This window comes from Sus scrofa, chromosome 7 (genome assembly GCF_054392235.1).
Source record: "Sus scrofa isolate SSC_HxYL_T2T_F1_AM1 chromosome 7, Sscrofa_HxYL_maternal_Yorkshire_Landrace_v2.0, whole genome shotgun sequence".
In the NCBI taxonomy this organism is placed as follows: Eukaryota; Metazoa; Chordata; class Mammalia; order Artiodactyla; family Suidae; genus Sus; species Sus scrofa.
This window is the reverse complement of record NC_139389.1, coordinates 76,380,341-76,392,776: the sequence shown is the minus strand read 5'-3', so window position 1 is coordinate 76,392,776 and position 12,436 is coordinate 76,380,341. Positions and strand designations below refer to the sequence as shown.

The window sequence follows — 12,436 nt, the reverse complement described above, 5'->3', positions numbered from 1 at the left end:
ACTAGGCCACCAGGGAACTCCTGGGGTTAGATGTTTATTTCACTTTTTTTCCTGGGAGTGTCAAGTGGAAAGAATAGGGGATTGTTCCACCCAATAACCTCATTTTAATGTTAGTGCTATCTCTCTGTTCTGATAGAATATTTTCTTTTTAAAATAGATGGTTGTTTTTGTGTGCAAGTTCACAAGGTGCCCAATAAAGCATTGTTGTGGTTATTTGTTCTTACTGCTTTATTGGCGACTATTCACATGACCACCTTTTTTTTTAAAGCAAACATTTTATTGAAGTCTTAGATACATACACAGAAGGGCACAAATTATAAGTGTAGCTAGCTCAGTGAATTTTTTGCAGAGCGAACACACCTGTTGTTTGTATTCTGGAAACAGCATTACTAGTACCCTGGAAGCTCCTGCCTTGTGCCACCTCCTGATTGCTACCCCCAAAGTGGACCCCAAATCATAACACCATAGATTTGTTTTACCTGGTTGTGAACTTTTTATAAATGGAATAATAAGAATATACTTTTGTGTGGCTTCTTGTGTTTAAAGTTGTTTGAGACTCATACTGTTGATTGTAGCTATAGTCCTTTCATTCTCATTGCTGTATAGCAATCCCATTGTGTGACCATACCAGTTTATTTGTCCATTTTACTGTTGATGGACATTTGGATAGTTTCTCCATTTTTGGATATTTAGTTACGAACATTTTTGTACATGTCTTTTGGTGACTGTTATGTTCACATTTTTGTTAATATGTAATGGAGTAGAAATACTGTGCCATAGTATAGGCACATATCAGTTTAAGTAAATAACTATCAACTATCAGTTTTCCAAAATAGTGTGTGTACCACTTTCTACCTAGAACTGAAACTAGGTATGTTGTTCCTCACCAACATTTGATACTTGTTTGTTTTTTTTTTTGTCTTTTTGCTATTTCTTGGGCCGCTCCCGCGGCATATGGAGATTCCCAGGCTAGGGGTCGAATCGGAGCTGTAGCCACTGGCCTACGCCATAGCCACAGCAACGCGGGATCCGAGCCGCATCTGCAACCTACACCACAGCTCATGGCAACGCTGGATCGTTAACCCACTGAGCAAGGGCAGGGACCGAACCCGCAACCTCATGGTTCCTAGTCGGATTCGTTAACCACTGCACCACGACGGGAACTCCTTGTTTGTTTTTTTGAGGTGGGGAGATTGTTATAGTCATAAGGATGTCTTTCTGTTTTTAATCAGGTCTTAATCATAAATGTATGATATCTTATTGTGGTTTTAATTTGCACTTCCCTGAATATAGTTAAAATTGGATAGTTTTTCTCATGTTTGTTTACCTTCATGTATCTTTTTTTTTTTGTCTTTTCTAGGGCCTCACCGCAGCATATGGAGGTTCCCAGGCTAGGGGTCTAATCAGAGCTGTAGCCACCGGCGTACGCCAGAGCCACAGCAACACCAGGTGGGAGCCAAGTCTGCGACCTACACCACAGCTCAGAGAAATGCCGGATCCTTAACCCACTGAGCGAGGCCAGGGATCGATTTGTTAATTGCTGAGCCACAACAGGAACTCCTGTGGGAAGTTTTTGTTTTTTGTTTGTTTGTTTTTTTGTTTTTCTTTTTGCCATTTCTTAGGCCGCTCCTGTGGCGTATGGAGTTTCCCAGGCTAGGGGTCGAATCAGAGCTGTAGCCGCCAGCCTATGCCAGAGCCACAGCAACGCGGAATCCGAGCCATGTCTGTGACCTACACCACAGCTCACAGCAACGCCGGTTCCTTAACCCACTGAGCAAGGCCAGGGATCGAAGCCGCAACCTCATGATTCCCAGTCAGATTCGTTAATCTGTGCCATGACGGGAACTCCCTGTGGGAAGTTTCTAAGATGAGAGAACTCTGTAAGAGTTAAATGGAATTAGTTTAGTCACAGCAACCTAGGAAGCAGTATTAGGGCATTTATCCTTTAACTTGAAAAAGTGATATATTATCAGTAATAGAGCCAAGCTTACTTGTCACAACCTCTTAGTTTTTAACATAAAGGGTGTTTATCTCTAAATTGTTTTAACTATATATTTTATCAATAAATTATGTTTAGACATATATGTAATTATGTATGTACATATATAGATTTAGATTATACAATATATACTATACAGGTATAAACTATATATAGATATATAGTATAAACTATAGTGCCTATATGTTGACTCTATAATGTATACTATATAGATATATATTATAAATTATATGTATCTATGTACAGTGTACCTATATTACTGTATTGATGTTATTTTCACCAGAACACACACAAAAAATTAAAATTAAAAAAGAAATCATAAAGAAGAGGTAGAAATTCTAATACTTTCTTCCTATGCCCCTGTATCAGCCAGTATGGGCTGGTTATATGTACTAACAACCCTCAAATCAAAGGCTTAAAACAATACAAGTTTTATTTCTCTCAGGCTACATATCCACTATGGTTTGGCTTTAACACTCCTCTGCGTTGCTCTTCCTCTGGCACCCAGACATTCTAGAAGCTTTCTAGTCTCAGGGACAGAGGGAAACATAATGGGGAATTAGCACTTAAATCTTCTGCCTACATGTGACACATGTCAATTCAGCTCACATTTCATTGTCCAGAACAAGTTGCATGTCCTCACCTAATTGCAGAGAAGAAAAATCCTAACCTTGTGCACAGGAGAAAAGTCCTAGACGGAGAAGAACTGTGCAGGAAGAAAACTAGAGTATTTTAGACAGCATGAAAAACTATCACCTCTGAAATGACTGATTTCAGAAAACACAGCCCTGGATTTGTGCTTGTCTAAGAAAATAAACACACAAAGACAAGTCCTTTTAGTTTTTTCCATTCCATGTTGTTTTTAAAACCCTGCATCCTGAGAAATGAGTCTCCTGCTCCATAGGCATAGTGGCCTCTCTTGCTTAAAAACCTTTTGATGGTGTGTCTTTGCACTTAGGTATATCTAACATGACCTGCAAGCCCTGCCTTTCAAGCCTCATCTCGCACCACTCACCCTGTACCCCAACCATACTGCCTGTAGATTCCTTAAAGGAGACATGTGCTCCTACTTTTGTCTTGAGTGTGTTTCTTCCCTTTTTCCTTGTTTTCGCCTGCTTATTCTTTAACTTTTAGGTCAGATATTTCCTGAAGGCAGTCCTCTGTGATTCCAAGGGTAGATAGAGTCCTCTTTTCTGCTGCAGTCTCAATACTCTGTACTTTGCTTCCAGAGAAGCTGTTCCAGTGTTTAAAATAGATTTTTGTACTAATTGTTCAATCTGTTTCTCCAATTAGCGTGCAAGCTCCAAGTCTCTCTTGCTCACCACTGTGTGCTACTCCTTGTGTTTAGCTCAGTTACTGGCAGATAATAAGATCTCATTAAATAAAGCTTGGTTATAGCTTTATGTCTGTGACATTTATGTAGTCTATATAAGAACATGTCTGAGACATATCATAGCTAACAATTTGATAACAAGAAGTTAACCACCCAAACTGCAAATACATTCTTGTTCTGTGCCTGTATATCTTAGGTAGTCTAAGAGGTTCCAGAGTAGGAATATTTTTCCCGTTCTCTCTGGATTAGAATATATCTCACCTAAATTTTCACCTTAAGTGTTTCTCCTTTTCCCATTTCTTGAGTGGTATTTTTATGTTTAAGTTGAGAGCCTTACCGCTAGGTGATATATCACACTTAACATAAATGGCAATAAAACTGCCCAGGCAATGAGTGTTTTATATAGCCATAGTGAATAAACAAATAAGCTGTGTGATATTAAGCTATATTTTTCTTGTAGCTTTCTGGAGGTGATGCTGAATTACCAAAACACTGGGTGATTCATTTTTTGTGATACTTCGTATCAGCGAAAGGGCATGTGACGCTCGGAAAGTGCTTATTCACAAATTTATGTCCCTCACTATTTGTCTTCATTTACATGTTTCGTAGGAAACCTTAGTCTTTCCTGTTTCTCTTTTCAGAAAGAATAATAGATTTGATCCCCTTCTTATTTATGTGTTTCATTGTGGACTATCAGTGCTATTCTTTATTTAAAATGCAACTGTCCTAATAGAGATGTCTCCCATTAATAATAATCTTATTGGTAGAATTGATAGGATGCTATAGACTTTGTTATCTCTAAGTCCCTGATAGCTCCATTTTTGTTGTCTCCATTTTTATTCTAGAAGAGAAGTATTCCTTCACATCAATAAGAAGTAAAAGGATCACGAATAGGGATCATATTTGCAGAATCTATTTATTCAACAAATGGTTATGAAGTATCTATTTTGTGCTAGAAGCAGGGGAAACTCAGATGGACACTTTCTATATAGCTTTAAATGTTTGTTTCAAACAATAATATTTTGATAAGAGCTGAGTTTCAGTCTTCTGCTAGCTGTGTGAGTTTTCTCACCTATAGAACAAGGATAATAAAAACTCATAAAGTTCTGTGAGAAGTAAATAAGATAGTACATGCAAAGCGCTTATGCCAGTGCCTGACATATAATAAGCACTCAGTATATGTTACCTGTTATTTAATTTACTGTGGGGCTTTTCCATGGTGAGCTTCTTAAATGTTTATTTTTCTCCTTGTCTTCCTGCTTATTTTTTCCATATTGCTTTCAGAACTAAATTTCTAAAACACAGATCTGATTGTCTGTCACTGCTTCTTTGATGCCATCTCCTCAACTTTAAAATCTTCTGTGGTTTTCTGTTGTCTCAAGAAGAAAGTCTCAAATACATGGATGGCATTTAGCACCTTACCATATGACCATGACTTTTCTTACCAAACTAGCTTCTGCCTTGACACCCTCACTGGTTGCAGCCCAAATAGGCCACACAAGTTAAATTTTGCTGTGTTGGCTTGTGCTCTTGCTTCTGCCTCAACCCCTCTTCTCACCCTCAACCTGAAGAATCAGTTCTCTGTGGGCAACTCAGAGACCCCTCTTATTTTTCCCAAACAGGATTTTTTGATCCCTCTCATTTGTATCTCTTTAGCATTTACCACATTATTAATCACGTGTGTCTTGCTCTCCCACTAGCTTGAGTTCCTTGAGAGCAGAAACCGTAACTTATTGATCATCGTATCACTGGAACCTAATAGACATGTGGTAAAACCTTGTTGAAATAGTGGATTGAGATTTGATTTAAGTTTGTTTTGATTTCACTGTGTTTTTATTATTTTAGGTTTTGGGCCTTGTTCAAAATATGAGTGTTTTCCAGTGCCCAAAATGTAAACACAAAACTCATATTTTTGGTGCTGATGGTGCAAGGAGACTAGCACGGACCCTTGATCTTGATGTTCTAGGTAAGACCACAGGATATTCTTTTGCAGAGGAAATGACAGAAAGAAAAATGGAGATGGTGATGAAGAATGTCTCAGAAACTGATGAGTTGCTTTTGGCTTTGTGTTTTAGAGTGAGTTAGTATAGTGCAGTTCTGTGTCTTAATCTTTCTTTGGCTTTTTCTAATACTTTATTAGTGGAAGGCTTTTGGACTAGGGAGTTTATTCTGCCAGTTATGATAACTTTTGCTATAGATAAAAACTGCCTGTAACTTGAATCTGAGAAGAGAATTTTATAGCCTGAGTACTATGATTTGAAGTCCACATTTTCAATAATGTTAAGTTAGGAAGACCTCTCTCAGTATAAACAGATATATATATATATATATATATGTATATATATATATATGTCTGTTCTGTATGATGTAGCAACCTTAGAAAATGTCAGTTCATGGTGTGTATGAAGAAATGCCTTCCTAATCAGTTTTGAATTTATTAGTCCTTATGCTCTAGAAAAACAATATTTTCTGTTTTCTATAATCATTTTATATATAATTTTTTATTCTGTAACCTTTTTATGCCATGTTTATTAAGTATAGCACCCAAAATTTACATTGTCTGTACTATCCATGTTACTGACTCAAAGGATTAATTAGTGTTTTGAGAAGAAGTAAAATCATGGGTTAGGTGAGCAAAAGACAGACTTTGGATAAAACATGATTCTAAAAAAAAATACACAAGCAACTTAATGCACTTTTTAGTAAACACTTTTGATTTTCTACTTATGAATTTCTGTTCTGGGCAAAGGCAGATTTTAGATGCTCAAATACATGGATGAATAAGGGAGGCATAGAGTGAATTATTAGTTTTAAACAGTTAACAGGATCCCTTAGAGATCAAGGAATTTTAGATCATTCTTTATAATAATTAAGTTTCTAAAAGTTGATGTTAAATGTATTATTATTATACATTTGTACTGTAGCAGCTACTGTAGTACCAGGTGAATACTAATGATATATTTTGATACATTGCTGTAATTATAGCTACTAATTATATTCTGCAACTGTTTTCCATTTAACTAACCTAGAAAGTTCAATTTCCCAGACCTGCGTAATAACATAACAGATTGACATTCACTTATGTAATAAAGTAAATGTGTAATTATAATGGCATTATTGAATTATGCTGACAATATTATAATTCCCTAATTTATGAATGGGTGGTATGATTTTGTAAGTAAGTTATTTAGAATTTGAAACACATCTCCTAGAGAAACAATCTCACATATGGAAGTTATATTTTAACCAACAGCTCATAAATGTACATGTACTCTAACAATAATCAGAGACACTGATTACTGATCACAGAAACTGGATAGCGCCATAGACTGTTGTGTCTCAAAGTATATGGGAAAAATAATTTAGAGTTCTGACATAGAACACTTCTCCTCCTTTTAATGTGGTCATGGAGGCCCCTGGGAATCTACCATGAATTAGAGCAGGGGCTCTGGTAATGAAGAGGTTGGAACTGGAAATGAGGAACTGAAATCAGGGAAAGAGCTCTCCAACTCTGGCCTCCTGGCTGGGTGAAACCCCCAGTACTCTTATTTGTCCTTTACTGACTCTCTGGCTGCCTCTTAATTTATTTTCATCTGTGGGGCTGTGTTTCAAATGATTATTTGGTAAAATTGCTCTTAAGAATTTGCTCCATATTCACCTACAGGGATAGTTTATGCATAGTAGTTAAGATCGCAAATGATCTCACTTCCGTTTCTGAAATGTACTTCCTTCAGCCCTAGCCCCTCAAAAATACTTTTCAAGGCCAATCTGAACCTCACCCACTTCCGTTACCTTTACTCCTTTTTTATCCTTCTCAGTATACTTCTGTTAGCCCATTACTGCTCTCACTATGCCACCTATTTTCTAATAAGATTTCCCTCTCTCTTATTGTTCCCTTCTGTGGATAGTGAGTCTTTGGAGCACAGAAATGATATCAATAGGTGGCTATATAGAGAAGGTTTTACTTTTTCTTTTCTTCCGTTACTAGAGTAGAAATGAAACCATTGGGAGTTCCCATTGTGGCTCAGTGGTAACAAGCCCAGCCATTATCCATGAAGATGTGGGTTTGATCCCTGGTCTTGCTCAGTGGGTTAAGGATTTGGTGTTGCTGTAAGCTGTGGTGTAGGTCACAGATGCAGCTTGGATATGCAGCTATAGCTCCGAGTCAGCCCTTAGCCTGGATACTTCCATTTGTCACAGGTGCGGCTGTAAAAAAAAAAAAAAGAAAAGAAAAAAGAAAGAAAAAGAAAAGAAAAAAGAAAGAAATGAAAGTATTCAAGATTTCTTACTATATAATGGCAATTCATAAATCAAGAGAAAAACTTTATGGGTTTTTAAGTATTTTCTATAACATATCTTCTCCTGCCTGCACCTGTGACAGCTTCGTACAGTCTAAAGTTGATCACAGAATAGATATCAAATTAATGAAAATCTGATTTTTAAATGGTTACTGAAATATTCATGGATTTTTTTCTTTTGGCTATTGAACATTTAGGAAAGACTTAAAGTTGGTTAAGATCTCAAAATTTACTGATAACAGGAGCATGAAATATCTGTTCCTCCCTGTACTTCATAATATAAATTGTAGTAGGTTTGTAATTTTGTAGCATATTCTTTTTTTGCATTATTTACATTGCATGGCATGGTGCTAAATGAATTCCTTATATAAAACGCACACAAACACGTTTCAATGACCTTTGCATGAACTTGGAGTGGTTCTAAGAATGTTGAGTACCATGACAAGTCAGCTCTTCTTACTTAAGACTCAATTTACTGCATTTTAAATCTCAACCTTTTGAAAGGCTTCACTTGTGATGATATGGTAGAAAGAGTCAATTGGATGATGAATCAGAGCACTTTTCCTCTAAATTCTACTACCTGCTAGTAGTATATTCCCAGGAAAGACACACATCCTTTCCAACCTCAAGTCTGAATATTGGAGGTTTTTATTGTATATTTCTTGAGATCTCATCAAGCTCATAAGTTATATGTAATGCTATACAGATTAATACATAATAAAAAAATAATTCTGATAAAGAGGCAGATAGTTGAAATAATGGGTCTACCAGCCTGCTTTTCAGCAGTTCTCTTGGCCCATTTATCTGCCAACATGAGGAAGACTGTTTTGTTGTACTTTTTTGAAACTATTTTACCACCTTATCTTTTCCTCTTCAGCTTCCTCTTATAATGTGGCATTGTATATACATATATATCAGTTATTATAAAGAGAAATAATTTACAAATGTGTTTTAAGCCATTTCTTGCTAGAAGACCTCCAGCAAAGAATAAAAAATCAGAAACATTATCCCTTGATTGGCTGCCATACAACTTTCATATATGTGTAGTCACTATACTACCCTCAAAAGGAATACTTTGCCTCTAAATTTTTTTTCTTTTTCTTTTCTTCTTTTTTTTTCTTTTTTTCTTTTTGTGGCCATGCCTGTAGCATATGGAAGTTCCCAGCTAGGGGCTGAATCAGAGCTGCAGCTGCCAGCCTATACCACAGCCACAGCAAGGCAGGATCTGAGCTGCATCTGTGACCTACACCACAGCCCATGGCAACACTGGGTCCTTAACCCACTGAATGAGGCCAGGGATCAAACCCTCATCCTCATGGATACTAGTCAAGTTTGCACCTCTGAGCCTTAACAGGAACTCCCACCCCTAATTTTCATTTGAAATTCTTTTTTCAAAGATTTAGCAGTTTGAGGATAGTCAGACTCAAGTTGATTTAAATTGGCTTAGTTTAGATTTTGTTTCTTTCAGAAGTTCAAAAAGTAAAATTTCATATGCCTTATATAAACTTTTGTGGTACTAATGGATATCCGATGGGCTCTTTTAGGAGACATTCCTTTACATCTTAATATAAGGGAAGCTTCAGATACAGGCCAGCCAATTGTGTTTTCACAGCCTGAAAGTGATGAGGTAAGTTATATTTCTAAAGAAGTACTTTAATTTATTTTCTAAGGATATATATTTTTTCATATGTAGGAAGAAAGGAAGATCAAGTTGATCTATTTGTGATGCTTATATTAAACAAAGATTAGTTAACTTATCCAAAGCATCTTTTAGTTACTATTTTTATATAGTAGACATGCCAGTACTGGCTCTGAATTATCAGCTGAACAATTTCACCCACAAAGAATTGTCACCCAACTTGTTTTCTCATGAAGAGCGGTGAGAGTTTGTAGAGGTCTTATCTTGCTGGCTAGTTGTATCTAGCTGCCTGAGGTTATTATGTTTCAGTATTAGAAGTTCAGCTGATTACTGGGAGAAGGAAATCTAATATAAGAAAATGTTGAGTTGGATATAGGGAAACCTTTAGAGATGGGATTTTCATTGTGTTTATTGTAAGAAATATGATGGGGGAGGTGAGGTGGGAAAATTTAGAGTCTTTCATTAGCTAATATCCTTGGGGTTACAGTTGATAGATTTTCAAGATTGCTGAAATTTTATAACTTTAAGCATAAAATCTCTTATTTTACTCCTTTTTAAAATAGAAATAAAATCTGTCATATATATCTCTTCTTTCCTAAGTAGCACTTGCTGTTTAAGTTAGAATCTGAGCCATCATCTGGTATATCACTTTTGATGTCTTTTTTGTGCTCCTTTGCCAAACAGCCCCCATCTTATAGTTTCTTAGTTTCTCCCCTCAGCTATTGAGTATAACTTTATAGTTCTGTTATTTTGCCCATCCATAACTACTACCCCCTTCATTCTAGTTTGCTTCTTCTAATTTTATGTGAACTAGAAGATAAAGGGGCCAAGCTTGGTTAGAACTGTGAATAAAATAAGAGCAAAATTGATAGTCAGGTGTCTCAAATTGGTAAAGTAGATTGATTTTGCATTATCTCTTTCAGGGGCCAAGAGCTCCTTTCCCTTTCTTAAGGGTTGGCAGTTATTATCCAGGTGATTGAGTTGCTGGGAATATGATCTCTAAGTAAATATAGTGTAGCACTTATCATTGTTTTTCTTTTCTCTGACTTTTAGGTAATAAATGTTAAATTTCCTTTTCAGCCTTTTCTTAGAAATCTTTCAGATAAGCAAAAACCATAACCTTTTATTACTTTCATAATTGAAATCTGGCAATCCCAACTACCATAGGTGTACTTTATGCAGTGAATGAAACATTGTATGAAAATCGAGGTTTTTTTTTTTAATTACCCACTTTCCTATGCCTCCTGAGAAAGACTATTTAGAGACATTGTATGGTGATGCCTGATGAATAAGAATAATTACTTAGAAGTTTATTACAATTATGAATTTAGATTTTTAATACTTTTCCATCTGATCCTTATTGCTTTTTTCTTTGAGATTCTCCAAAAGCAACATCATTTCAAGAAAATTAAAGGAATGTAATATAATAGAGAACACAGAACAACCATCAAAAGATAATATAATTTAAAACTGTAAACAACAGTGTTTGTAGAGATTTTTGGAGTTACATGTTTTTAAAATCTCATATGCATTTGCATAAACATTAGACCTATTTTACTGTTCTGGATGACATTTATGGGAATATGAACAAGCTAACCCTTTGTGATTTAAGTTAGATTTGATTTGGTATGATCTCTGCAAAACTAGTGAGAATTTCATGTACCACGTCATAAAACTTACATATGAAGACTTCTGCCTTGTATTTGAAGACTTCTGAGCAATTTTAAGATTTAGACATGTCCATGAAAAGGAAAAAAAGTGCAGTCTTGTATTTATTTTATTTCCATAGAAGTTATTATTCCTACCCTTAAAACTGTAGACATTCATTATTATTAATCATCTTCCTAATATTAATAGTAGTTATAGTGTACTGGACATTGTTAGGTATTTGCATAATTTCCATGCCCATAACAACTTCAAGCAGTATATAAATAGTCTTCATTTTGCAAATGAGGAAACTGAGGCTCATGGAAGCTAAATAATTTCCCCAAGGTCCTAGAACTAATAAATGGTAAGATGTGATTAAAAAGCAAGTCTGGTCCTTTTCAAATGTTGGCCTCTTTCCATTTTTTCACCTTTTGGGTCCTCTGCTAATAGCTATGATTTCTTCAATTTCTTCTAAGAAGTGAGTACAATACTTAGGTACATTAATTACATTATCTTATTTGATTCTCATAGCCTATTTATGAGATAGGTAGGATAGTTTTCATTCTTCAAATGAAGAAGCCGAAGATGAAGAAGCCGAGATTCATTTACTATAAGAGATTTATCCAAGGTAGTATTAGAGGCTATTTCCACATCCAGCTCTGAAACCATAACCCATGCATCCTCTTGCCAATGCAGTGTCTACTCTCCTTCATAACTAATTGCAAAATTAGTTCAGTGTCTATTGTGTATACTTAGACAAGCATTCAGTTTACCTCCTTTTTCGTATACAGAGATCTAGAGAAGAGGGTGAGCAGACTGTTCCCCTCAGGTGCCATTGGTGTGCACAGCCACAGGGAATAATACAGAAGATCTTAACCTGGGTCTGAGAATCCCCTGGAGTTATGTGCATTCTTCTGAAGAATGAACAAGAGCTTTATTAGATTCTCAAAGAGGTCTCTGTATGAAAGGGAAAGCATTAATCTGTATTAGTTTAGGATTTCATTACCAAGAATGCCACTTTCTAAGTGTGACCTTAGGCAAGTTCCCTCATGTCTCTAAACCTTTTTCTCCATCTGTAAATTGATATCATAATGAGGAGGATTAAATGAGATGACCTTGTGAAAATACTTTGAAATATGCTGAGTAGAATACAACTGTGAGTATTTACATCTTCTACAATGTCCTATACAAGATGTCATGGTAGTCTTTCTTCTGCCCTTTATCAAAGGGTTGAGTCCATTTATGTCCTCCCGCTTACACAGCTTCAAGTAAATGCCGCTCTTTGGTGTCAGTTAAAAATCAGAAAAGAATTTGAATCATGGGATAAGGGTAGAGTTTTCAGCTTTAGCTTTAAAGGTGTTAAGTCCTAGATATTGGGAAGCTGTGGCTGAATCCTGGAATCAGGATCCTTCTGGTTATTCTTGTGGTGAATTTTACCTCCTGATAACCCCCTTCCCTTTTCCCCTATGAACTCAAATAGAAATATGCTCCCAAAAGATAGTCACAGCCTCTTAACAGAT

At 36.0% G+C, this 12,436-nt stretch overlaps 1 protein-coding gene across 9 annotated transcripts in view; it reads left to right on the top strand.

The window, feature by feature from the left end:
- Positions 1-12,436, top strand: part of NUBPL (NUBP iron-sulfur cluster assembly factor, mitochondrial) — a 241,101-nt gene that overhangs the window by 216,470 nt on the left and 12,195 nt on the right. For 4 of the 9 annotated variants that reach the window (XR_014810680.1, XR_014810678.1, XM_005666209.4 and 1 more), the window contains 2 exons: positions 5,178-5,298; positions 9,175-9,257. The exons of 2 other annotated variants lie outside the window; for them this stretch is intronic. Coding sequence is in view for 4 of the 7 variants with exons in the window: in XM_005666209.4 (XP_005666266.2) it covers positions 5,178-5,298; positions 9,175-9,257 (204 nt within the window). In the remaining 3 variants the exon portion in view is untranslated. The remainder of the gene's footprint in view (positions 1-5,177; positions 5,299-9,174; positions 9,258-12,436) is intronic. 3 more of the 9 variants (XR_014810679.1, XM_084969033.1, XM_013978129.3) reach the window with 1 other exon arrangement.